At 28.9% G+C, this 27,191-nt stretch overlaps 4 protein-coding genes across 4 annotated transcripts; all 4 read left to right on the forward strand.

The window, feature by feature from the left end:
- The first annotated feature begins 818 nt into the window (after positions 1–818).
- Positions 819–5,114, forward strand: LOC143911313 (lumican-like). The gene is made up of 3 exons (XM_077430163.1): positions 819–939; positions 1,012–1,279; positions 3,409–5,114. Exons 1-3 carry the CDS (start codon positions 932–934, stop codon positions 4,285–4,287), a joined length of 1,155 nt encoding a protein of 384 aa, XP_077286289.1. The 5' UTR covers positions 819–931; the 3' UTR covers positions 4,288–5,114.
- Positions 5,115–15,845: 10,731 nt separating this feature from the next.
- Positions 15,846–17,126, forward strand: LOC143911334 (uncharacterized). Its single transcript, XM_077430190.1, has 3 exons — positions 15,846–15,906; positions 15,974–16,198; positions 16,272–17,126. The coding sequence occupies exons 1-3, from the start codon at positions 15,871–15,873 to the stop codon at positions 16,581–16,583; spliced, it is 573 nt and encodes a 190-aa protein (XP_077286316.1). The 5' UTR covers positions 15,846–15,870; the 3' UTR covers positions 16,584–17,126.
- Positions 17,127–18,633: 1,507 nt separating this feature from the next.
- Positions 18,634–21,109, forward strand: LOC143911309 (uncharacterized). Its single transcript, XM_077430160.1, has 3 exons — positions 18,634–18,772; positions 19,342–19,561; positions 19,945–21,109. The coding sequence occupies exons 1-3, from the start codon at positions 18,654–18,656 to the stop codon at positions 21,040–21,042; spliced, it is 1,437 nt and encodes a 478-aa protein (XP_077286286.1). The 5' UTR covers positions 18,634–18,653; the 3' UTR covers positions 21,043–21,109.
- A 1,376-nt stretch (positions 21,110–22,485) lies between these two features.
- Positions 22,486–26,456, forward strand: LOC143911325 (uncharacterized). Its single transcript, XM_077430177.1, has 4 exons — positions 22,486–22,621; positions 24,448–24,941; positions 25,058–25,265; positions 25,440–26,456. Exons 2-4 carry the CDS (start codon positions 24,928–24,930, stop codon positions 26,220–26,222), a joined length of 1,005 nt encoding a protein of 334 aa, XP_077286303.1. The 5' UTR covers positions 22,486–22,621; positions 24,448–24,927; the 3' UTR covers positions 26,223–26,456.
- Positions 26,457–27,191: the final 735 nt, after the last annotated feature.

Below are 27,191 nucleotides of genomic sequence, written 5' to 3' on the forward strand. Positions count from 1 at the left end.
CAATTTCGATTGCTCGAAAAAAAACAAAGTTATGAAATAGGCTGTTGATTTAATTTAAGTTTATTTTTATAGCATGTCTAAATTTAAAGTAGACAAATACATACATAAATGGCAAATTTTATAACTAAGTTTTTCTTTTCGAGCAAACTAACATTTGGGGAATACGTATTTCGAGCACTGTGACATTCAAATTCATTAGTACATATTTCTTTCCTTTGAATGTACATGTTTTCTTCGTATTGTGTGTATAGTTATAAAAGATAATGAATAAATAAATAAATATGTCCATATGTTTGTATGTATGTGTGAACTTGCAAAGCACATTATAATTAATTAATTAATTACTTCCTTTTTTTGCCGAAATTAAATTAATAAATTTGATACAGTTTATTAGATTTGATGATAGAAAATGAAAAAAGTACAATATTGGATGAGACAACAAAATTACATAAGAGATATCTATCGATAGACTCATCGGAGATTTAAGAAGTAATTTTTTGCATAGGAAATTCGATTACATTTTATTTCATATATCTATTGTAATATCGTACTATAAATTATGTATCTTTATAATTTAGAACAATTCTAATCATAAAGCTAGTCAAAAAAATTCCCGTCTTATCTTTTTTTGTGTAATTGTAATAATTCCAGCTCGACTTTTATCTGTATATACAATACGTATTTTGGTAGCTACAAACAAAACTGTTTTTTATTGAATTATGATTATCTTACGACTGATAAATCAAACAAATAAATTACACAGTTAATGAATAGAGATAACGTCAGGTTACTTGTTAGACAAACTTAATAATAATTTCAATCGCAGCTAGGATTGTGTAGGCGAAGAACGCGAGTCATCAATAAGTTACATATAACTCACTTATTATATATTAATATAAAATAACGAGTAGGTAATTTCTACGCATCAAAAATGAAAAAGTAATTATACTGTTGTTATTAATGTATAAATACAAATTAAGACGTGCCAATAATAATATTTTTCTTTCACAGCAAACTCAGTGGAATGAAGCAATGGAATGGAGTCATGCCTGTAATCATTTTTGTATTGAGTTTTGTGATGATTATACCAGCCGCCGACTCTTATAGCGTTGCGAACACATTATCAAAGATACAAAATGAGAATACCCTGAATAGTCGAAATGCTTTTCTAAACTCAACTAAATGCACTAAATCTGATGATAATTCTGAATTCCAAATAACTTGTAGTGGACTCGACGTCAACGACAACTTAACAGCATTAATCGAACTACTAGTTTGGGTAATGTATAATTTTTCGTTCATATGGCGTTTATATGCACATATGTATACACTACCGTCCATATGTTTAAGACCAAAGTGTTTTTGGAGCATATTTTACACAATTTTGGACCAATTTAAAAAATATAAATTCAGTTATGTTCAAAAAATACGCATTTATTAAAATAAATAAAGATATTACAACAATTAATAAACATAAAATTATAAAAAAATAAAAACGTCAAACTGAACTTTCGTCAAAAAACCCACCCTTACTTTTAATCACTGCTGCACATAGTCTCGGCATTCTATTTATTAAATTTTGAAGTGTGATGGGAGGTATGGACTTCCAACTTTCCTGTAGATGATTCCAAAACTTATTTATGGATGTTGAGCGATGGATTCTGGTTCGTCTGTCCAATTCGTCCCACAAAAGTTCTATTGGGTTTAAATCGGGGGATTGAGGAGGCCAGTTCATGATTTTTAAATTATTTTTTTCTTCTTCTTGTTGTAAGAAGTCCATGCATAGCTTTGATTTATGTTTTGGGTCATTATCTTGTTGGAATATAAAATCATGCCCACATAAGTTCCGGCCGCACGGCAAAACTTGTTCTTTTAAAATTTTCAAATATCCTTCTTTTTTTAAAATTCCATCAATTTTGATTAAATTCCCAACTCCAGCTCTTGAGAAACATCCCCATATCATTATGGATCCACCACCATGCTTGATTGTTGGCAGCACACAGTCTGGCATCATTTTTTCTTGGGGAGTGCGCCGGACGTAAACTCTTCTTTTCGAACCGAACAATTCAAACTTCGATTCATCGGACCAAATCACTTTTGACCAATCTTCAATTGACCAATTACGATGCTGAAGAGCCCAAGCTAGTCTTTTCGCTTTATTATTTCTTCTTAATAATGGTTTTCTTACTGCTATGCGCCCTCCCAGCTTCACTTCCATCAGCCGACGTTTAACCGTGGTGACCGATACTTTTTTGAAGGCTGTCTTTTTTATGTCAGAGGCGATTTCTGGTGCCGTTATCCTTCTATTTCGCTTGCTCAATAATATCATTTGTTGATCCAATGCTTGTGTTGTGATTCTGGGACGTCCTGATTTTGATAAATCCATAATGTTGTTAGAATTTTGGAATTTTTTTATCGTCTGTTGTACTGCAGTCTTCGAAATATTCAAATTTTCGGCGATATATCGTTGGGTTTTTTGCTGTTTGTAAAGAGCAATAATGGCTCCTCGAGTTTCCATGGTGAGATTTTTATTTTTTCCCATATTTCTTCAAAAATTTTTGTCCTCTTTATGTATTATAAATTTTTCAAAGTCTTCAAACTTCAAAGTCTGACTGATCAGATTAAACTGAACCAAATTCATTTAGGGTTTATTATTTTGAACTGTTTCGATGTCATATCAGCAGGATAAAATAACAAAAAAAGTTCGTAACATAAACTGCGTATAGTAGAGTTGTCGAATTGCAACATGTGTCGATTCGTCACGCGGTGTCTTTGAGCCCATTTTGAACCCTTATATAAAAAAAACAACAAACCAATGGGATAATCCCTGTTTTTTTTGCTCAAATTAAATCCAAGGGTATAGGGAAACAAATGATACCCATTTCTTTGAACTATTTTACGCTAAATTATTTTAATGGACATTAGAAATCGAGTTATAGGTTTGGTCTTAAACATATGGACGGTAGTGTATATGTATATGTATATAAAAAATAGTTTTGTATTGTGAATACATCTATGGATAAATTTTGAATCAATTTGGTTAATTCTTCAAGTGATAAAGATTGATTGAGGAGATTATGAAAACCGAGCGGTGTGATGTGAAAAATTAAAATATAAAATATTTTAATACAATATCGAACTGTAAAACGTTTCTTCTTAAATTAAACTTAGTATTTAGCACTGAAATTGTACTATATTTTTATAGTCATAGATATGTACATAAAACTATTTAAAAAAAAAATAAGATCTATTCACCGGAAGTAATAAAATTGTCATATGTTAAGTGCATATAATATTTTTTGTCATATATTTATTTATTATTATATGTACACATATGTATACACATAATTATCTCATGTGAACTATAATATTGTATTTAATGTGATTTTTTTTCAATTGTTGTTTCAGAATGAACAGATCCAAACCATAGATTTTTTAATTGTGGAAAAGTCAAGTTTCGAAGACGGAAAACTAGCCCAAAATTGGATTGATACGACGAATTTCCGCATAAAAATGTTACAAATAACTTCATCAATGATTGACAAAATTGAAAATAATGCCTTTACCGGGTATGCATTCGAAGAATTGCTTGTTTTGAGACTATGGTATTTGAAAATAGAAACCTTAGAAGAGGGTACTTTTGCGGGCCTACAACAACTACAAAATCTATTTATCAATACTTGCGAAATAAAATATATTAATGAAAATGCCCTCAAGCCCGTTGCATCTACTTTGGAAAGTTTATCTTTGTTTTTCATGACTTTGCCTTTCAATCCGGTGAATTTAACTGGAACAGTTCCATTGCCTAACCTTAGGACTGTTAATTTCCCTGGAAATAATTTTAAAAACAATTTAAACGCCAAATCGTTTTCTCAACTTAAAACATGTGAATATTTAGATTTAAATAGATGTCGAATTGAAGATATTGGTTATGGGACATTTGCAAATATGCTATCAATGAGAGTTGTAGATTTAGCGTACAATCCCCTGACAGGTTTGGATTATTGTGTTTTCGGTGATGAGGTAATAAAAAATTTCGGTACGGAAGGTATTCAAATAGGTTTCAATTTGTGGAATTGTGATTGTGATTTAGATTGGTTAAAAAAATTGAGAGTCGAAAAAATAGTAGGAGGAGATGCAAGATGCGCATCTCATTCGAATAAAACTTTTGAACAAGTGATTTTTTGTGACGAGGAAACTGAAAACCCTACATGTTTTCCAGAGTCATCTACAGAATCACAGTCAACTACTAATTCCGTTTTTTCAATGATTGGAAATATGTTTTAGGTTGTGTTTATATTTTACTAATATGTAAATTTGTAAACATAACAATGTATTAAACAAATGTTACCATTTAATCATTTTTTTTTTAATTTAATCGGTTAATTTTTCACTTTGGTGATGTCCCTTAATCTGCCCGATTCTATGTATGATTTTTATTTGAGATTTTAAAGCACATGAGTACGTATGAAAGACACACAAACTGAAAGAACTGAATACCAAAATACAAAATCAAATCGAACAAATGGAAACACTAGGAAGACACACTGGAGACAAATTTCCATAAACAGCTCCAAACTATGTTCATGAAAATGATCAACATTTGAGTGAAATAATTTTTTGAACACATATAATACATTTTAGCCAGCAGTTTGGCTTGATGGTAGCGTATATATTTAGCACCGCTGCGATCGATGGTTCGACTCGTCAAACTGCTGGTTAGATTTGGGAGTTTTTGTGATTCCAAATCGCTCGTTTCTCTATCAGAGTTTGCCAATTTTATCTGATCATTGTTGAAACGGTTCCTGAAAATTGGTAATAGATAATTTCCTGTTGTCACAAAAATCTGTGTGTATAATGTGTAGAAATAATGCACAGAAATCTGAAATCTATAGATGTCTCTATAATTTCGTGTTTATTATGTGTATAAAAATTGAAATAATAATTATGCACAAAATCTAAAAATAATCCATAGATGTCTTTATGATTATTATTTCTGTACTTGATTAATTATTGTATTCGATGTTTATTGAACGTTCTGTATACGTTGTCTGACCGTTCTCGTACACTCGTCGCATTGGGGCGATCTGTAATGACGAGTGTACATTGATTGTAATAAAAATAAAATAAAATTTTAAAATGGCATACTTTTAACTTTATTTCTATGTCAATAAATAACTTTTACACTTAAAATTTATGGTGCACTGTTTAATGTATAACCAACCGTTTCCAACGTATGATAAATTTTATGACATAATTATATTTAAATAAATTATTTAATAAAGAGATTAATATCGCAATTGCGCTTCAAATCAACCAAGGCACACCTCTTAGGAGCTCGCAGTGTAACTCAATAAATTAATTATTAGAATATTACGTCAATTTGTAGAATTTAATTTTGAATTAATTATATTAAACTATTTATTTGTATACAAGAAAAAAATTTTTTTAACGATTTTGACAGATTTTTTAAAATTGAATCTTTATAATCCACTTCCAAAAAAAAAAAATAACGATGATAGTTACACATTCATGTTTAATTATTCATAATTAATTATCCCCATTAAGACAATATCAATTGGCATGATACAGATGTTTTGTATGAGAGTTATACATATTGTATACACAAGCCTTTGGTAATACCGGTATTAAAAATATAAATACCGATAGTATCGTTTTTTTTTAATTCGTACATTTTATTTGTCGAAAAAGATATCTCAATGGCTAAAAACTACGTATATTTTACATACTCGATATTGAGCGTTATTATTTATAAATTGTTTTCGATCTCTCTAGATCTTACCATGTCACACGTCTGTGAAATTGTTTTAATTTTCCCATACAAATTCTTAAATATATGTAGCTACAATGTTCGGCAAGATTTTCGGTATCGCAGCCCCCTTACAATGTGTCTCAAATTCGTAAACCTTTTCAATTTTAATTTATTATAAATAAGAAAATATTTACAATAAGATCGTGATTTTTTTAAATTACGTACTACATACATTGAAAATGTCGTTTAATATATTATTTGGTGCATTTTTCAGCACGATTTATTATGAGCACAATTATGACACGGGTTTTGTTTTAATTTTTCTAATTATTTTATGGAAAAAAATATTATTTGTCTTTCAACAACAACTTATTCCCCAGCTGATGGTTAAATCTTCGTTTGCATCTCCAGTGAGCAAAGATTGGGTATCTTATAAGCTTAAGTCGGAATTGCAAAAAAAAATACTAGTTTCTACAAATCATTATAATCCTTTCTACCTGGGACGTACCTACTTTACAGTTTTGTACCCGAATATCCTGTATTAAAATGTTTGGGTTTGGCGTATTTTTCAATAAAAATGTTGAAACATACAAATGGTGCTCGGAATATCGAAAACAATGTTTTTTTTTATTAAAAATTAATGCCGGTATCGTTATTTTTTATTTCGATAATACCGGTATCGTAAATTCCGGTCTTTTTGCAATCCCTACTTGATAAACATAGTTCATTTGTATAAAAAATTCATTGGTTAAACATACGTATAATTTTTTTTTATATATTATACATATATAGATTATTTATATGTACATGTGTATGTACATATGTACATACATACATACATATATTAATCAACTCATATAAATTATTTTTCTATTACATTTAAAACCACGAAGTTTCACTTCTAATGTACGTGGCACAAACAGTATTTCATTTAATACACATTTTAATTTTTAAATCACTATCAATTTCAATTTATTGTATAATACAATACCGTTGATATTATACAAATATTATAAAGGTAGATACAATTTATCGTGAATCAAAATCTGTTTATTTTTAATAAACGCAGATAATCAAAATATTGCCAGATAATTATCTTCCTGCAATTGTTAAAATAAACATTGCAATATTCGTCGAAGAGAGTAGTCGTATAATATGTTTGATTTTGATATCTCCAAAATGTCGCTATTATATATACCCATAATTCTGTTTGAAATCCGGATTTATTATTTATTTATTTTATTTATTTATTTTAATATACAAGTATACCACAGAGTCTTTACAGGTCACCCCAATATGACACTGTGGCCAGACAATACATAAAAGATCAAATACATAAGAAAAAATAAAACAACAATAATAGAAAAACAAATAAAATAAAACATTTAAAAAATTGTACATAAAAATTAAAAATTTAAAAATTGAGAATTAATAAATTGAAAAATCAAAAATTAAAAAAAAAAAATGAAAAATTACAAATTGAAAATAATAAACAAAAAAAAAACACATATATAAATAGTTTAAATTGAATTAAAAGTAAAAAACAGTAAAAATACGGATAGATTATCCGGTGAAATATTGAAAATATCAATGTGATTGCTGACCAAATTCAATGTGATTGCTGACCGAATGAAACTGTATGTATTGTAGTTGTATACAAATTTAATAATTTTAATTTTTAATTTTAAGATAAATTTCCATTGCAATTTTGCAGAAATTTGTCGTATAAAAAAGGATCAATTCTATTGAATCAAATATTTCCTGGATTTTTATTAGTGAGTTTTATAGTAGTTATGCCAGTTTCACGGTCCGAGACTGTAGACGTAATAAGCCAAAATGTGATGATTCCAAACAATAAAGAGATTTCTAAATGTATCACTCAAATTTTTGAACCTGAACAATATGACGTAACGTGTATGGAAATCAATACGAATGACAATTTAACAGATATTTTAGAAAAAGAAGTTGAGGTAAAACATTTTTCATGATAAAATAAAAAAACAACACATTTTCATATTTAGAAAATATCTCGATGAAGTAATTTACTTTCACAGACAAAACATTTCATAAAAATATTTAGGTTTTTAAATGCTTTTTATTATTGTTAAATTATGTTCACAATACATCTTACATCTATTTTAATAGCTACTGATCTACTAATCATTTTCTATTTTACAATTTTAATTTTATTTTGTTAGTAATAATATTATTATATTTTTCTAATGTTAATGTACAGCATAATAGGAAAAAGAGCTCAAAAACTTATTTACAATTCTTATAAATGCTCATAATACATCTAATACATAATATTAATTAAAGACTCTCTAAAGTCGATGACCTAAAGCAGATTGTGTTTAGGTAATCTATTTGATAAAGTAATTGACACGAATCGTACTAAAATTTCAATAAAAGCTTTATTGATATAAATAATTTATTTAATTTAATTTAATTTAATTTATAATTTATAATTTAATTTATAATTTTTAATTTATAATTTAATTTATAATTTTTAATTTATAATTTATTTTATTTAATTTAATTTATTTAATTTTTTGATATAAATAATTTATATTTGGTATATTAAAGATTTGATTATTATCCCATTTCAGAAATTTCCGAATGGAAAACGTATCATAGAACGGCTTAACTTAGTGGATTTACTGGCCGAAAACAAAAAACTAACTCAAAATTGGATAGAGACGACAAAATTTCGCATCGAAGCCCTATACATAAATTCATCGGGAGTTGAAGACATTGAAAATAATGCATTCAAAGGATTTCCTTTCGATGAGTTGAGAGTTTTGAGCTTAGAAAGAATTACGATTGATATTTTAGAAGAGGGCATTCTTGAAGGCTTACAACTACTCACTACATTGGTTTTCATTAATTGTAAAATTAATCGAATAAAAAATACGCACTGAAAGTTGTAGCTGAAAGTTTATATTATTTGTATTTCGGTTATATGGAATTACCGATCAATTTGGAAAACTTAACAGGATCAGTCCCATTGCCGAGACTTGAACATATCATATTTTCCCACGTGCACTTGGAAAATAATTCAATAAACGATAGATCATTTTCCCAGCTTGATAAATGTCAGTCGATGCTTTTAGATTACAGTTACATAGAAAACATAAGTTGTGGAGCGTTTGGAAAAAAATACAAATTTAAGGTATCTTACATTAGAACGGAATTTTCTGAAAAGTCTGGATCCATGTGTTTTCGGGGATAAAATCATAAATAACTTTAAAGAAAATAGTTTACAAATAGGAGGTAACAGATGGAATTGTAATTGTGATTTGAATTGGTTGAAACAATTACAAATTGAAAATATAGTTGGGTCTTGGGCAATATGTGCATCCCATTCAAATAAATCTTTTGACGAAGTGAATTTTTGCGAAGAGGGAACAACTACTCCAGAAATTCTTATCACAAGCATCGCCGTTTCGGTCTCCATATTCTTATTTATCGTAGGTGTCATAATTTATAGGTTAATGCGAAAGAGCCCACCCCAAGCACAGCACTGTGAAAGTCACCCCAATGAACATCACCAAGTCCAAGATACCCCAAAAAATTTAAACAATACTTTTGAATTGTTTCTAATTGACGGCAATGGAAAAATTCTAAAAAATTCAATAAGGAACGAGTATTCTTCATAATTTAAGTGAGTTATAACTGTTTTTCCAACGATTGATTTTGATTTTGATGTACATCCCATATATGTATGTATGTATTTGTACTTATGTACATACGTAGAAGTTAATGTATGAATGTGTGTTTTTAAATTACATATACGTTTTCAGGAAATTCTGAAAAATTTATCAAAAATATGAATAATATTAAGAAATTTAACCTTTGAATAAATCCTTTTTTTAGTTTTATTTTTGTGGATTTTTTTTATTTACTTAATTAAAAAGGCACGAGAAATATTTTGTTTTTATTTTTTAGAGCTTTTATCAAGGATGACTACAATTCGTTTTTCCGATCTTCCAATCGTTAAATTGTCATTTCTGGTTGTCAAATCGATGTGATATTTCGCATACTTATTATTTTGGATATCTTGGTGCAAAGAATCATCGTAATAACCAGTAGAAACGTTTGACAGGTCATCGGCAAGATGATTTTGATTTGGTTGGTGTTGCCATACATAACTATCATTATTAATATTAATAACATTAATAAGTGGAATTTTATTTAATTCTCATATAAAGACAATTTGATACATTATCCCTATTAATTCAATTCAGATTCGTGTTAATACGAGTAAATAAAAGTACAAGCTTTTACCTCGAAATTTTACCGATTTAAAATTCAGCACACTTCCAATTAACCCTTTTAAACAACAAATAAAATAGTGTGACCAGAACACTGTCCCAATAAACATGTGTCAATAGAAAATACTCAATATAAAATAGTATTAACGGTGGGAAAAAATTCCAAGTGAAAATACGTACTTTTGACTTTTGATTTGAACTGCACGACTACTTAGAGAGATTTGAAATCTGAAAAGTACTACAAATGAAAGATAAAATATCCAACTATAGATTCTAATATTCATTTTGAACAGGAAATTGACAGATTTTAATACATCGACCGAACAACGCCAACGCGATTTAAAAAATACATATATTTCCGAATCTCGAGCCAATCAACATTCTTTATTTACATATTCGTATTTACTGGGCATAGATATATAAGAAAAGTCATATCTCGTCTCTGAACCATTTTTCATGTCGAACAGTGTTATTAGTCACAAAAATATCGATCACGGAATATCTGGCACCCAAAAACTCCATCAATCGAAAATCACCACGCGAAATATTGTACTAACGAGAACTCAAGTGCCAGATATTCCGAATTCGCGCTATAATCATATTTATACCATATATTAATAATTATATTTATCAACATCTCTTCGAGTGTGTGGTGTGTTAATTGTTCTTGCGCACTGGCAACATTGTTCTGAATATATTTGTGGAAAATACTGCATACCTGAAGCGGTGTGACCAAGCGACGAAATCGTGCCCGAATTGCCATATAACAACATTTTTAACACTGACAAAACTCAATAAAGCGGAATAGATATGCAGAGGGTCTGAGAAAGATAATTATTTAATTGCAACTTTTACTTTTTGTGCCTGAATATTTTAAATAATAGAATGAAGCTGTAATATTAATATTAGCTGAAAATTTATACTATTTATGTACATATATTCTCCGTGTTTTTTGTATATGTTTTGTTTTAAATCTCCAAACTAGAAGTAATAGTATTCTTTTAAACAATTTAAACATTTTTTTTCTAAATTCCTGTTTTTTATTATAACATCCATAGTATGTATGTACATATGTACTCGTACTCACAAATTTTTCACAAATAAAATACGAAAAAATCGACTTCATCAAAAGAAAGATTTGAATGTGAAGTACACCTCGGCGTATATTTACTAATTTGAATTTTCGATTTATTCAACCAGTTCAAGTCACAAGTACAGTTGCATCGATCAACCACAAGCCATATATAATATTTTTTATTATTTTTACATAGATATATACCAGGAAGTATGTACATATATACCAGGAAGGCCTGACAGGTAGAATCCAATGCGCCGTCCTAGACCATTAATTACAAACATTGAAGCATTTTTATTATATAAATCACTGTATTTCGAGAGGCTGAAAAACACGTAATTAACTTTTATTTAATTAATTCATTATGACCTATGAATTTAGACTTGTACATAAATCAAATTCAGATATTTGTTACAGCGGGTAGGATGATTTTTGCTTATATTTTGTTGGATGATGAATATACATACATATGTTACTCATCACGACGTTGCTAATAAAATTATAAAACCGCATGTGATGATATATGTACGTATGTGATGATTTTAAATCAGCCCAAACCTCTTAGGAATATATTTAATTACATTAGTTTAAGCTGGGATCATAATTTTGATTGAAACCCCAATCATTGAAAACTCTTTGATTGAAATATTAATCATGAAATCCCACATATTTGTACATTTGTTGTTGAAATATTGTTTAAATTGCCTTTTTATTTTATTTATATTTTAGTACATTATTTTATTACTACAGTTTTATTAAATACATTTATTTTTTACTACAGTTTTTTTTTATTTTATAATTTTATATACATATCTTAATATTATATACAAAACTAAAAGGTTAGTATTTAAAAAAGTTTTTTTTACCAGGGTTTTTATTTTAAAATTTTTAGTTTAGTAGTTATATAACCGGAGTAGAACTTTTAAATCAGCTGATAACTAATAACTAAAAATAAAACTATCACTGTTTGATCTGTGTACATATATTAAGCCTGTATTGGTTAGAAAGTTTGTTTTGATTTGAGGTTATGGGTTAAACGTCATTCTGTCATTCAGAATTCACTGGACAGTGTTGCCACCCTGCATAAAGGCCAGTGTGGCAACACCCAAGACCGTTGGCTACCGTAAGCAAGCCTCCACAAAACTATAAATATTTATATATTAGAGATAACGAGAACCTATAAAGCAAATTTTATAAAATATAGGGTGAAAAAAGTTATAGGCATTTAAATAATTAAAATTTGACAGCGAGATGGCAGGGCGAAAATTAATGAAACTACCGATGTTTTTGATTTTTAAATGCTTTTTATTATTACGAAATTATGTTCACAATACATCTTATATCTATTTTAATAGCTACTGATATACTGATCATTTTCTATTTTACAATTTAATTTAATTTGGTTAGTAATCACAGTATTATATTATTCTAATGTTATTCTAAAGCATAATAGGAAAAAGAGCTCAAAAACCTATTTACAATCCTTATAAATGTTCATAATACATCTAATACATAATATTAATTAAAGACTCTCTTAAGTCGATGATCTAAAGCAGATTGTGTTTAGGTAATCTGTGTTTATACCTGAAGGGTATAGAAATTTTGTTGTAATCACCGAGACTCTTCACAAGTGTGTTAGTATGGTTATTAGTGATTCTGTCATAGAATCTACTGGTTAGTTTATTAGTAATGTCTGTAGCAAACGGAATATTATATATGGCATGCAGTGTTTTCAGGTTAGTATATATGGGTGTATTATAAATTATTTTTAGGGATTTATTTTGTATTACTTGGAGCTTGGAAAGGTTAGTATTCGAGGCGTTATTCCATACAGGTGAAGCATAGGTTAATAATGGTAATATGAGCGCGCGATATAATTTTATTTTATTTAGCGTTGATAAAGAACTATGGCGATTAAATATTGGATATATTGAGGATATACCCCGCATCGCTTTGCATTTCGCTGCCTCAATGTGAGGTGCCCATCTCATTCTTTTATCGAACGTTACTCCTAAATATTTTATTACTGACTGCCATTTCAGACTTTCTCCAGAGGGGATTTTCAGATCTGAACTTGGCTTATGCTTTCTAACACTAAAGAATATGGCGTCTGTTTTGGTTTGATTAATTTGAATTTTCCACTTGGTGAAGTGTTCAGTAATTGTTTTAATTGCAAATTCAAGATTTTTAAGAATAGTGTCTGGTTTTTTGCTACTTGTGAAGCAAGCGGTATCATCTGCATATAGGGCTATGTGACAGTTTTTTGGAATAGGTATGTCATTTATATATATGGAGAACAAGAGTGGGCCAAGCAAGCTCCCCTGCGGAACGCCAGCTGCGACTATTTTTGGAGACGATAATTCATTATTTACGCTAACCACTAGCTTTCTACGAGTTAGATACGATTTGATGATGAGAATTAGGTAGTTTGGTATTTTGTTAATAAGGAGCTTATGAATGAGTCCATCGTGCCAAACCGTGTCGAAGGCCTTTTCTATATCGAGACATACCATTCCGGTACTTCTCTTCATATTAAAGTTCTTCGTCACGTGTTCAGTTAGTCTTGTTAGTTGTTGGGTCGTGGAATGTCCAGTGCGAAATCCAAATTGTTCATTTATTAATTTCTTATTTACGACTTTAAGTAAACGAGTGTATATGATTTTTTCCAGAATTTTTGAAAGCGTGCAAAGTAAGCTAATGGGTCGATAATTGGCCGGGTTTTTTGAGCTTTTATCGGGCTTAAGTATGGGAATTACGTTGGCTGTTTTCCAGTATTCTGGGAAATACCCGGTGAGTAAACATGCGTTGAATATTTTAGATAGTGAGACTAAAGTTTTAAACGGAAGTTGTTTGATTATGATGTTATCTTTTGAATCTCGCCCAGGTGCCTTTTTATTTTTTAAATTACGTATTATATTTTGGATTTCACACGGATGCACCAATTTTATATTTTTAGTACTGTTAGTGGGAGTTTTTGTGATGATTTTAATGGACCTTGACTTTGACTTTGACTTTATTATGCGTTGGTATGTGATTGTAATGTTGTGTGAGTGTGTGATGTTTTTGGAAAGATTTTGATAATAGTTCTGCTTTGTCGCAATCACGCGTCACTGAGATTCCTGCATCATCTAATGGAGGAATCGAGTAAACTACCGATGTGAATGATAAACGTCACCTTGAATACGATGCAGTATTTTCAAACGTGTCTAATACGATATTTTTTCACCATCGTAATTGCGGATGATACCTTAACTTATATTAATGACCAAAATAAGCAATATGGCAAAGTATGAAAACGATCGGATAAGAAATAATGGATATAAAAAATGACCGCTTACACGAAAACCATGTGAAACGTATAAGAGGTTAGTAAAAAAGCACGGATATAACGTAGTAAGAAGATTATCATATGTACAATCATAACCACCTCAATGAAGTCATCTTCTCGAAAGTTCCACAGGCGATTTGTTCAATTTAATTCGAGTCCAAACTCAGATAATTGTATGTTGAATATCCTCCATGAAAAAACGATCCAGCATCTAAGCTTTCCAAGTTATTTTCATTAAGGTTGTTAAGTTTATATAAACGAACTGTACCGGTTAAATTGGTCGGATTAAAGGGCCATAAAGGGTCATACCCACTAAAAATAATAATTCTAAATTAGGTGCTAAACCTTTTAAGGCTCTCTCATTGATGTGAATTATTTCACATTCAACTATTTCCAATTTTTTCACTAATTCCATGCCTTCAAATGTACCTTCTTCTAACGAATCGATTTTAAAGTTTTCTAGTCGTAAATATTACAATTTTACGAAGGAAAATCCTGTCCCCGGAACAGATGCGAAGAGATGATATTCGAAATCTCTTAGGATTAATCCAATTTTGGGATAGTTTCCCGTTCTCTATTAATTAATATATTTATAATTACGAGGCTATCTATGGTACTATACTCGTTTGGGTGAATATAATAATAATAATATAATTATTTGCATTTTGTCAATATTCGAAGTTTATTTTGGTTTTCCAAGACAGTATTGAACTAAGTCCACTGGAAAAATTACCAAGGAACACACATAACCAACGCTCTTTTTGACACCAAATGCCTGTTAATATAAATACTACTTATTTTCAATGTTATGTGAGTGTATGCAATATACGAAGATAAATCAAACCTCGAAATATTAATTTTTTTCAGTAGAGAAATGTTCGCTGTCGTCGCTATTCTCTCACAGTACGAATGATTTGCAGTTGTAAATTTTTAACAAACTAGCGTTTTATCTAAAAAAAATCACAGTTATCATTATTGATTAATTAGATCACTTTGTGATATTCTGCGATAGTGTGTGTGTGTGTGTGTGTGCCTTTAGATAGCCATGTATGTTTTTATTATACTTTATACCTCATGTTTAAAAATAAAACACATATTTATAAAACACGTAATATCACGATACGCGTAATATGCTCACTCTGTTTAATGATATAGACATCGAACACTAATAATTTTATTTGTATCATATCTTTGATGACATATTTTTTACGAAATTTACCAAATAAAACTGATACAATATCAATAGTACATACATGTAATCACAAATATATGTACGTACAAACATATGTTTATATGTATGTATGTACTAAATATGTACATATGTACTACATACCTACATGAGATACATAGTATCAGAATTTGTTAAATTTATATTAATGGTTTTTCATACTGAGCAGATACCGTTTGACTACCGAAAGCCATGGTCTTAGATGTGTCGAAAGTCTCCAAATTTTGGGTAATTTTATTCAAATTCAATTCAATCTAATACTGCAAAGACTAACGATTTATAAATAATTTTTCAGACAAAAACAAAATTCAATCAAATGGAACCAAAAATTGTGCGAATTGCCTTCTTTGTATTTTTTTCACTGATTTTATCTGTCTCTCAATCTTTTGAAATGGAGGTGACATCTCTATCACCATCCAAATGTATAACTTTTAATGGGATAAATAATAAACCAAGAGTAGAATGCAGAGGAATCAACTCAAACGATAACTTAACAGCTATATTAGAAGACGAAGTTGAAGTAAAATTCATAAATCTGTAGATTATATTCTTGTGTATATGTATATAAATCACCAACTTGATTTTAAATTCAGAATTTTTCTAATGGAAAAAGAATCATAGACCAACTGTACTTATATGATTTAATAGTAGACGACAGAAAGCTAGCCCAAAATTGGATCAAATCAACAAACTTCAACATATCATCATTGATCATAATATCAGCAGAAATCGACAACATTGAAAATAGTGCGTTTGACGGATTCGTTTTTGAGAGATTGACATATTTGAGATTGCAAAATTTTAAAATCGACACATTAGAAGAAGGCACTTTCGAAGGCTTGAAACGCTTGAAAATTTTGACGATTAATTCTTGCAAAAAAACCACATTAAAGAAAATGCTATAAAACGTATGGCGACAACTTTGGAAGATATATCTTTACTTGCTATGAACAAGTCTTTCGATTTGGTCAACTTAACAGGATCTGTTCCGTTGCCGAAAATGAAGTTTGTCGAATTCAACCAAATTCATCTGAGGGATAATGCAATAACTGCTGAATTATTTTCGCAACTGGACACATCTCAGTATGTGTACATATATATGAATGGTATCGAACGAATTGGTTGCGGATCTTTCGATATGAAATCGTTGAAGTACATTAGTTTGGATTCCAATAATCTGACTTCTTTAGACTTTAGAATTGTGATTGTAATTTGAACTGGTTGAAGCAGTTGATGATTCAAAATATAGCGTACGGTGATGCAAGATGCGCATCCCATGAAAATAAACCTTTTGAAGAAGTAGATTTTTGCGAAGACGAGACTAAAAGCAATTTTGTAAAGATTACTTAATTAATAGATAAACATTGTTAAATATTTTCTTAGTATCATTGTAACACTGTATGCGATATATATTCTGTATGTAACTACTAAATAATTAAGAAAACATGTATATTTTATTTTATTTTAAATTTAAGATTATAAGATTAGAAGATTTTTATAGTTATAAGAATTATAGTTACAACAGTTTTGTTGACTTTTAAAAAATTTATACCAAACGTCACTTTTGCTGTCAAATATTGCGCTTTTAGGCTATGTGCAACGGCCGAAGGAAAAGTTTCTTAATCGACTTTAGATTTCTAATCTTATAATTTATTAATCTTAAATCCAAATTCTTATAATATTCTTATGTAATATGTACTGTATGTACAATAGTTCGTCGATACTGTATGTACAAATAACCACATCTAATCATTGTATGTAGTAACAATAGATGAAGTTTTGTGATCATGCGAAAATTTAAACTCGAGATTTTGACTGATTCGATCTCAGAATCGATCGCTGATCACGTTTTCGTAATATAGAAAGAATGTGTGTTCTGTCTGTGAATTTTGGGAATTTTTTGAACGCCGTTTGTTCTATCGAACTGAAATTTAGTAACGGTTACTGAAATTCATATCGATACGACTTAAATTTTTTTCAATTTTTTCAGTTGATCGGAAATGGTACCTCCCCTTATAGGTTTTCTCTTTTTTTTAAGTTTTTGAATTAAATTATCTCCCAAACCGCTACCTGAATCAGACTGACTTTTTTTACATGTAATAGAAATTATATTATATTTACATGTAATAGTTTTTAATCTAATATTTTTACTTAAACCGGAAGTAGTACTTTTACTCTAGAGAATCAATCGAAGTTTTTTATGTTTTTCTCAGAAATATTTTGGTTTATTGTACTGAAATTTCATATATAGAAGCTTAAGCTTAATAACAAGTTATTTATCAAATTTGGTAAGCATCCGTCAACCGAAAGTGGCAGTTTACTCTTGTTCAATTTTTCCGTCCACTATTTTTTTCGACTTCTTACACATGTGTGCCCTTCACGAAATAATTAAAGTATAAATCTTGTATCAATATGATGAAAATAAAAAAAATCACTATATTTAATAAACCGGAAGTGGTACACAGGTAAAGTCATGGGTTGGTCACATCTGAATATTTTTAATATATTAATTGATAAAAATAAAACATTTTATCGAGCTTACATATATTTCATAATACTCGTATGTTTTGCAGTTAAATACCAAAACCAATGAGATCGAATTTGGAATTTAAATTGAAATCATTCAACTTTATATTCAACTAAGCAAAAATTTATACAATAATGTAAGATAACATAGAGATTATGATTATGATTTATTTCGCAACCTTAACAATTTTTTCAAATGTTTTATTACCCGATAAAATCTATAATATAATAATAATTAGTAGAGTTTTTACAGTTAATTCATCCTATGGATAAACGTATGTAAAATGTACAAATTAAGAAACTGCAAAATTTTCATCGAAATCCATCGTTTAAGTGCTAAATTCATTTTCCATTTTATATCATAACGATAAGATTCGTGAATATATGCTAACGATATAAATCAATTTTAATTGAAACACTATCCATATCATACGCAATAGAAGATCGAAATGAAGATAGCATATGTTTTCAATTCCATTTCATTCATAAGTACAGAGATCGGTGAAAATAGTGAACGTTCCACCGACGCAATCATGGAAGCAAAGGAGTTAAAAATCTCTGAAATAAGGTTATCTAAATTATCTAAATTATTACAATGATATTACACTCCCGATTTATAATCATTTTCCACGAAAATCGACCAATTTGAAGCAAATTTCGCTTAAAATCTCATTTCACTCCATCTACATATGTAAATTATGTATGTATAAATATAACGAGGTTTTAGGTAAAATAATGTTATAAACATATACCTATTATACGTACATTTCTACCTAAGGATAGGCTTTTAATGTATAGGAAACATTTATAGAGACTTTTAAAGAGCGAATAAGGTGCAAAACGAATGAAGGTATTTCCTGAAGAATTTTAAAATTAATTTCTATAACATTACATTCTGACTTTGAAACTAACAATTACTGAGAACGGATTTTGATTTTTGTGTTGAAATTAGATTTTTAATTGTGCTAATTAAGTATGTAGAAAAACAATTGCTGATAGATCTTGTTAGAAACAATAGACTACATCATATTCTTCTTTAACCTCTACTTGGCAGAACAGTGAATATTCTTTAGTTTATCTACGGCAGTAAAAATGGGTATAGTTACTAAAGCTTTATGTTTTTACTGTGAATTTCAGATATTCGGCAGCAAAAAGAAGATCGAAGCAAAGGATTCAAATTTTATCTGGAATGATTTTCCTAGTGTGTTTTGTAATGATTTTTCCGGTCACCCAATCTTATACAATCAAGAATTCTGAAATAAATTTATGCACCATCGATGAATCAAAATCCATAATCACATGCAATGGTGTTGACGTATGTGATTTAAAAAACTCGATAGAAGAGCTAGTCAAGGAGGTAATTTAAATCTTTGATAAATAATACGCGTGCCAATATAGACGGATATATTATATGTATATGTATGATTTTTTTTTCACAATACAGGCAAGTTGATGGCTTGGTGTACAAATATATTGTGCATAAAGAATTTTTCACCAAGGTGCACAAACACATTGCCTATATATTGTGCACAGGTGCTCAAATACATTGTCTATTTTTGAATTTGTATCGAATTTTAATTTTGTAGATGCTAGAATAATTCAGGTTTTTAAATTCAAGATAATTTATGTGGTATTCATTAATTACCTTGAAAGGAAAAATCTGAATTATTCCAGTATCTACAAACTTAAAATCCGATTGAAAATGAACAATAAACTTATTTTATCTTTATTTATTTCCAGTGTCCACATTCAAAAAAAAAGTTAGAAGAACTCAAAATCGAAAATTTATCGGTAAAGAGTAAAATACTACAAAAAGATTGGATAAAAACAGACTGCATCACTATGTCAAAACTTTCCTTAATATCAGCAAAAATCAAAAATATTGAAGACGGTGCATTTATAGGAGACCCTTTCAAAAAAATGGAATCATTGCTACTTAGTGGTACCAACATTGGAACATTAAACAGTGGCACTTTTCAAGGACTACAATCTTTGAAGAAACTTGAAATAAATGATTGCACAATAAAGAAGATTGAAGAAAAGACTCTAAAGTTTGTAGCATCGAAATTGGAAGAGTTGCATTTGACCAAATTAAAATCGTCTTTTCCTTACACGCCTTTGAACTTACAGGCTTTAACTGGATCGGTATCTTTACCTAATCTCGTGTATATTAATATTAATGAAAATTCCATTAAAACCTTGGAAAGCAAATCGTTTTCGAAAGTAAATAAAAAACTTGAAACGTTGTTATTGAACTTAAATAAAATCAAAGAAATCCAATGTGAAACGTTTAAGCGATTTAAATCATTGATGGAACTGAGATTGGATGACAATAAGCTCACTACGTTGAAACCGTGCATTTTTGGTGATAAAATAATAGCTGGTCTAAAAGAAGATGTCTTAACGATTGAGAATAATGAATGGCAATGCGATTGTGAGTTGAAATGGTTGCAAATTTTGAAAAGTGATGGTATTATTAAAGACAGCCCCAATTGTGCATCACATGACAATAAACCTTTCGAAGATGTCGAATTTTGTGAACATACGACAGATTCTACAGATACCACGGACACAACAGATCCAACAGATCCAACAGATACGACAGAAACAACAGACCCGACAGACACAACAGACACAACAGACCCGACAGAAACAACAGACCCGACAGACACAACAGACACAACAGACCCGACAGACACAACAGACCCGACAGACACAACAAACACAACAGATTCAGCAATAGGGATAATGATTATTGTGTTGTCAGCATTTGGAATTATTATAGTTGTAGGAATTATTGCATTAGTTTTAATCAATTGTGTATTTATAAGAAGATAGTATTGTGGAAAGCAATTTATATAATAATGTCATCTAATAAACAATTAAAAGGATATATTTCTAGTTTAATTTGTTATGTATCATATATATGTACATATATATTGTATGTTGAAATAAGAATTTAAAAAGAACGGAAAAATCATATGAAATATTTACGAAGATAGCGAAAGTTTCACCACCCAAAATCATGGCTCATAGAATAACTAACTATGTATTCTCAAAAAATATTTGAGACAAAAAGAAATGCAAAAATAGCCCAGAGTTATATAAAGTTTTTGAAATTTTAACTTCTGTGTATTGTTTTGGTAAAGAAAATCCATACAGAAAGTGAGTCACGGCTATTAATTATGACTAACTTAAATTCGTATCGAATCACACTGCCTTGCGGTTATATTGAAAAGTTTGACGATTTCCACTTGGCATATCAGAATATGAAATTGTAAGTAGAAGAGGATAATATATTGTTTTGTGGTTTAGCCTCCCATTTTTGACAGTCGATTTTTAATCAAATAAATATCACGTTTATATTCATATCTCTTCACCCCCTTTTTTAAAATCTAACGATATTTTTCCTATGAAATATTTGTTAACCCAAACAAGATTGCTGATTCAATTTAGCAATTTAGTTTGCCAGAAAATGATGCTAAACAAATATGTTTGAAACGGGAGTCGTACGACGATAAAAGATTTAGAAACTGTGATTAAATAATAAATAATCTACAAAGACACGGATAATCCAAACAATATTTCAAGATAATATAAAAATCTTGTTCATGAATTATTTCGCAATTGTGATATATGAATCATTATAGATGATTGATGGAGAGAAAAAAATTTCCACAGTTTTCAACAAATATTATCAATTTCCATTCATATATACATTATTAAGACACTTTTTATCGAGTTTTCCATTTCCTAATGATAGATTATATAAAATATCATGTTTAAAAAGAATATTAAATACATGAAGTAAATAGAAAATCTCAGATAGGAAAAGGTCAAGCTTAATCTACGAGGTGGGCCCGTCGGAAGAATATTGAAAATTATTCAACATAATCACAGTCGCAAACAGGTTGAAATTTTACTAAATTAAATTTTAATGCCATGCTGAGAATAACAAGTTAAATATATAACACGTTTTCCACTTTCATTTTGAAATGAATGTTTGAATTCGAATTCGAAAGTGAATACGCATAGTATTATTATATACATATGTATTCAAATTCGCTATTTGTTTGTATGCAACTACTATTGAGGTTTATTTGCTACGTCACAAAAAAGAACTTAAATAAGATTCAATACTTAGTAATAAATTCATTCAACATACTTAAGGCAAACTATCAATACATTTATCAATTTTACGTATACAAAGTCATATACCGGTGTTTATATTAAGATGAAAGTAGATAAAAACTATGATATAGGTATAGATAATAATAATCCATTCTGTGAAAGTATGGCAATGGGCCAACACGTGTAGATTGTGTTTATTTTTTAGATAAAACAAGCAAATTGTGACTATATACATATACATATATAATAAATCCAAATCTATTTTTGAACTAAACCTCAAACATGCGTGATTTTTTATTCATGCAGTCGCCTGTTGGCCTTACCTATGTGCGTTTGCATGTCGATGCTTGTCGTTATTTTTAAAAATTTTAAAGTTTTTAGCAAAAATAGTCAAAAACATTCTATAGGACTAAAACTTTTTATGTTAATGTATAAAATGATTAATAAGATATATATTGAACCCATTTGTATTGAATAAAAAAGCTGTATTTTGATAAAAAAAAAATAGTGGGATCTTACTCGACCCCGGTTCGGGACACTCGTTCGATCTCAGCGCACCGTCCTTCAAAGGTTAAAGTGGAAAGTTTAATTTATAATTTGTAAATAAATAAAAATACTGAATATTTATTTAAAGTATTTTTATCCGTATTAAATATTAAGATTATATTTATTGAATCTTCAAATGAATTCATTTCCATCATGAGAAAATTGAAAATTTTTCAAAAATAATCATGTAATGTATCACGATTTCATCTATTTTTTATTATTTACTAATCTAATGTGATAGCGACGTGTTATTACAAAAAAGTAAAAAGATAATAACTAACAATCAATCAAAACCATTTAAATATATTTGGTATAATATGTACATACATATATACCTACATAATTCATACATACCATGTAGCTCTGAATAACATTTTAATATAATTTTTTTTACAAAATTTTCCAATTTCACAATGTTCATTCGCCGTTTTAAAAAAAACATTTTTGTTTATCAAAATAATTAAATTTTATTTTTTTTCTATAGAGGTGTGCTTCACACTCAAACCTACCCTTCGAAGAGGTCAATTTTTGCTAAGAATAATCTTAAAATGGTTTTTATTATTAAAAAAAAATTCATATCGAACAATTTAAGATTAAGTTTAATGATGATCCGTCAACCGGAAATTGCAGTTAACTCTTGTTCGATTAAATATGTGTGTTCCTATAACCCTTTAAATATGTGTGTTCTTTACAAAAATCCAGTAGAGTCCTTGTACCAATTTCATGTAAATAAAAAATTGATAAGTCAGAAGTGAGATTTTTTCTTCTAAGATATGTAAGTCAAAAATATTGTGACCATACTATTTTTTCCAAACAACTGAACGTATCGAGCTGAAAATTTATATTTTTCTTCTTTATGTACTAACTTAAAATCGATAAGCTTAGAATTAGAATAAAATTATTTCTATCTATGATATTTTATGCTTATATTATAATATAACAAATAATTATATTTAGTAACGAAAAAATTTTAAACAAAATCCAACAATCGGAAGTAGAACTTTTGTCTTGTATAATTTTTAATCACTAAAAACAAGTTACACATTTAATGTTTATATTTTTTTAAGAAATCACGCACATACCTACATACATATGTATATGTATATGTACTAAGGAATTTAAATAACCGAAGCATACATTAATTTGATAATGTGCCGAAGGCGTAGTGAATTGACGATTTTATGGGACGAAATTGCGGTTCCGCTTTAAATCATTGACTGATTTAATGTCATGTATAAAGTTAAATATTCTCGTTATTTTGGAATTGTTACAGAAATATATATTTTACTATTAAAAAAAAATCATACGTTTGTTAGTAAAGTCTGTGATTAACAGAATAATATTTATGGCACGCAGCTTTTTCAGGTTAGTATACATGGGTGTGTTATAAATTATTTTTAGGGATTTATTTTGTATCATATGGAGCTTGGAGGTTAATATTGGAAGCGTTATTCCATACAGGTGCAGCATACATAGGTTAGTAATGGTAATATGAGCGCGCGATATAATTTTATTTTATTTCGAGTTGATAAAGAACTATGGCGATTAAATATTGAGTATATTGAGAATATACCCCGCATCGTCTGTAGCAATATATGAAGTTTTGTGATCATTGGATAATTTGTCCAGAATCAGACTAATGCAATGTGTTATGAAAAAAATGATTACCAATTAATCAAAAGCATTTAAATATATTTATATAATATGTTTGTTATATGTACAGACATATTTATTATATATGTAAATATAGCTCTAAATAAAAAATATGTAGTTTTCCCACAACATTACATAATTAGCAATATTAATTATGAAATAAATCTATTTTTTGTTCATCATAATCACTTAATCTCATTTATCTCAGAACAATGTCCATGCTGGTCGAAAACTTATCATTTAACAAAACACAATTAATCAGTAATGATTTTGCTGATTATTTGAGTCAATATTGTATGTACATATGTACATATGTATGTACATGAACCTACGTAGATACATTCATTCTGAGAAATAATAGTATATACTGCGGACGCTTCACTACCGAAAGCTATGGCTGTTACAGGGTTGGTATTTTACGTATTCAGAAAATATATATATATATATATATATCTATGTACATATGTATAATAAGTATTAAGAACTATAATAATTAGCGGATCACCCGTTTTAAATTTCACAGATATTTTATTGCAAAAGGAATGATATTCTTAGCGTGTTTCCTGGCTATTTGTCAGGTTACCCAGTCCTATACTGTCTCAAAAAACGAAAAAAAACCTTATTTAGCACCAGCATGCAATTCTACTGAATATGAAATTGGTATATACCAGATGGATTGCAATGGTGTTAATGTAAATGACTTGACAAGAATGATAGAAGTAGAACTTGCGGTAAATATTTATTTTTTACGGAATTTTTATTCATGATATTCCAATGATTTTTATTGTAATATTTATATAATTGCTATAGTCATTTGTTTGTTAATTAAATATAATTCATGACTTATATAATTAGATGCGTTTAAAACTATAGAAAAATAATATAAATTTTGATTTACTTTTTAGACTTCTCCAACCGGAAAACGAAACATTGATTTTCTAACTATACGAGATCTGAAGGTTGACAGCGGAAAATTATCCCAAAATTGGATTAGTACGACAAGTTTTCGTATATCATATCTCGATTTGATTTCAACGGAAATCAAAAGCATTGAGAACAATGCATTCAAAGGGTACGCATTCGAAGAATTGATACTATTGCAATTACAAGAAATGAAAATCGATACATTAGAAGAAGGAACATTTGAAGGCCTACAGTCGTTAAGAGGACTGTCACTAAGCAAATGCGAAGTCAATAACATTAACCAAAATGCCTTAAAAGCAGTAGCATCTAATTTGGAATTGATGTACATGGTATTTATGAAATTGCCTTTGAATCCGAAAAATTTGACTGGATCAGTTCCTTTACCTCGACTCACCGAAGTTGGTCTGGTATATAATAAAATACCGAGCTTAGACGCTGAGTCGTTCTCTCATATAAATCCAGAGTTCGTTTATTTGCATTGGAACCAAATTGAAAGTATTGGTTGTGGTACTTTCGAAAAGATGACTTCGTTGAAGAAGTTATGGTTGGACAGCAATCGTCTCACCACAATGAATTCATGCGTTTTAGGAAATGCAGTGATAAATAGCCTGGGACAAAACGTCATGACGATCGGAGATAATAGTTGGAATTGTAACTGTGAATTGAATTGGTTGAAACAATTAAAAATCCAGAAAAAACTATACGGCATCCCGAGGTGTGCTTCACACTCAAATCTACCCTTCGAAGAAGTCAACTTTTGCTAAGAATCTAAAAATCGTTAAAAAAAAATTATAATTGAATTGAAAATTGTTAAATATACGAATTGAAATTTAAAATGTGTGTTAATTGATCCCAGTATTCACTTGTAATATAAAACGAATATGTTATGTGAAAACCAAAAAACAAAAAACAAAATATTAAATTTATTTTATATCTATTAATTTATATATAGAAATATACATATGTATGTATACATGCATGATAAATAGTGAATACACAAATAAAATATTTTTTTCATTTTTGTATCATAATGAATTTTATTTTAAGATATGAACCAAACGTAATTAATGCAATATCAGGTGACATTTCTGTAAAAAAATTCCTCCTACATATGTGTGTAATTGAACAATGCAATATAATGACAATCAATCATCAGATTAACGGTTGAATACATACATGATATGTACATATGTACATTAAATAGATGTCTGCAATAGTATGTATACAAACGAGAAAACCGATATTTTTTTGATTTTTATTCTATTGTCGTCTAACTATCAAGTCAATCGCTGAGAAATTGATACCTTCGAATTTGAATTTAATTTTAATTAAAATGATTACATTACATCTCAGTGGTTCTTAAGCTGTGGTCGTAATTGTTTTATCAGTTTCGAAGGAAATATCATTTGAATTCTGAATACATTTTTTTTTCAAATATAGTACTAAATCACGCAAAAAAAATAGGACTGGTATTTTAAAAAAAATAGCCGAACAATTTAATAAATATGCAGCATGCAGTATGCAAAATAAAAATTAGAAAACAAAATTATCAGATTAATTTATACCAGTAATCTTTTAATCACCTAAAACTAGTAAAATATTTCATCCATACAATACTTTTAAGAATAAACGTATTTAAAAAGATTTGAAATGTATTGACGTGTAGATTTATTTCCAATTATTTAATTGGATATAATATATAAATTTCATCAAATCAAGATATCGTATGAAAA

This window comes from Arctopsyche grandis, chromosome 4 (genome assembly GCF_051622035.1).
Source record: "Arctopsyche grandis isolate Sample6627 chromosome 4, ASM5162203v2, whole genome shotgun sequence".
Lineage (NCBI taxonomy): Eukaryota > Metazoa > Arthropoda > Insecta > Trichoptera > Hydropsychidae > Arctopsyche > Arctopsyche grandis.

Bases quoted from the DNA above. Each gene is read 5' to 3' on its own strand.
- LOC143911309 (XM_077430160.1), top strand. From the start codon at position 18,654: ATGAAGATAGCATATGTTTTCAATTCCATTTCATTCATAAGTACAGAG. The intron at 18,773-19,341 runs GTTATCTAAATT...TGTGAATTTCAG, and splicing joins TTAAAAATCTCTGAAATAAG to ATATTCGGCAGCAAAAAGAA. The intron at 19,562-19,944 runs GTAATTTAAATC...ATTTATTTCCAG, and splicing joins TAGAAGAGCTAGTCAAGGAG to TGTCCACATTCAAAAAAAAA.
- LOC143911334 (XM_077430190.1), top strand. From the start codon at position 15,871: ATGGTCTTAGATGTGTCGAAAGTCTCCAAATTTTGG. The intron at 15,907-15,973 runs GTAATTTTATTC...ATAATTTTTCAG, and splicing joins CGAAAGTCTCCAAATTTTGG to ACAAAAACAAAATTCAATCA. The intron at 16,199-16,271 runs GTAAAATTCATA...TTTTAAATTCAG, and splicing joins TATTAGAAGACGAAGTTGAA to AATTTTTCTAATGGAAAAAG.
- LOC143911325 (XM_077430177.1), top strand. The intron at 25,266-25,439 runs GTAAATATTTAT...TTTACTTTTTAG, and splicing joins TGATAGAAGTAGAACTTGCG to ACTTCTCCAACCGGAAAACG.
- LOC143911313 (XM_077430163.1), top strand. The intron at 1,280-3,408 runs GTAATGTATAAT...TTGTTGTTTCAG, and splicing joins TAATCGAACTACTAGTTTGG to AATGAACAGATCCAAACCAT.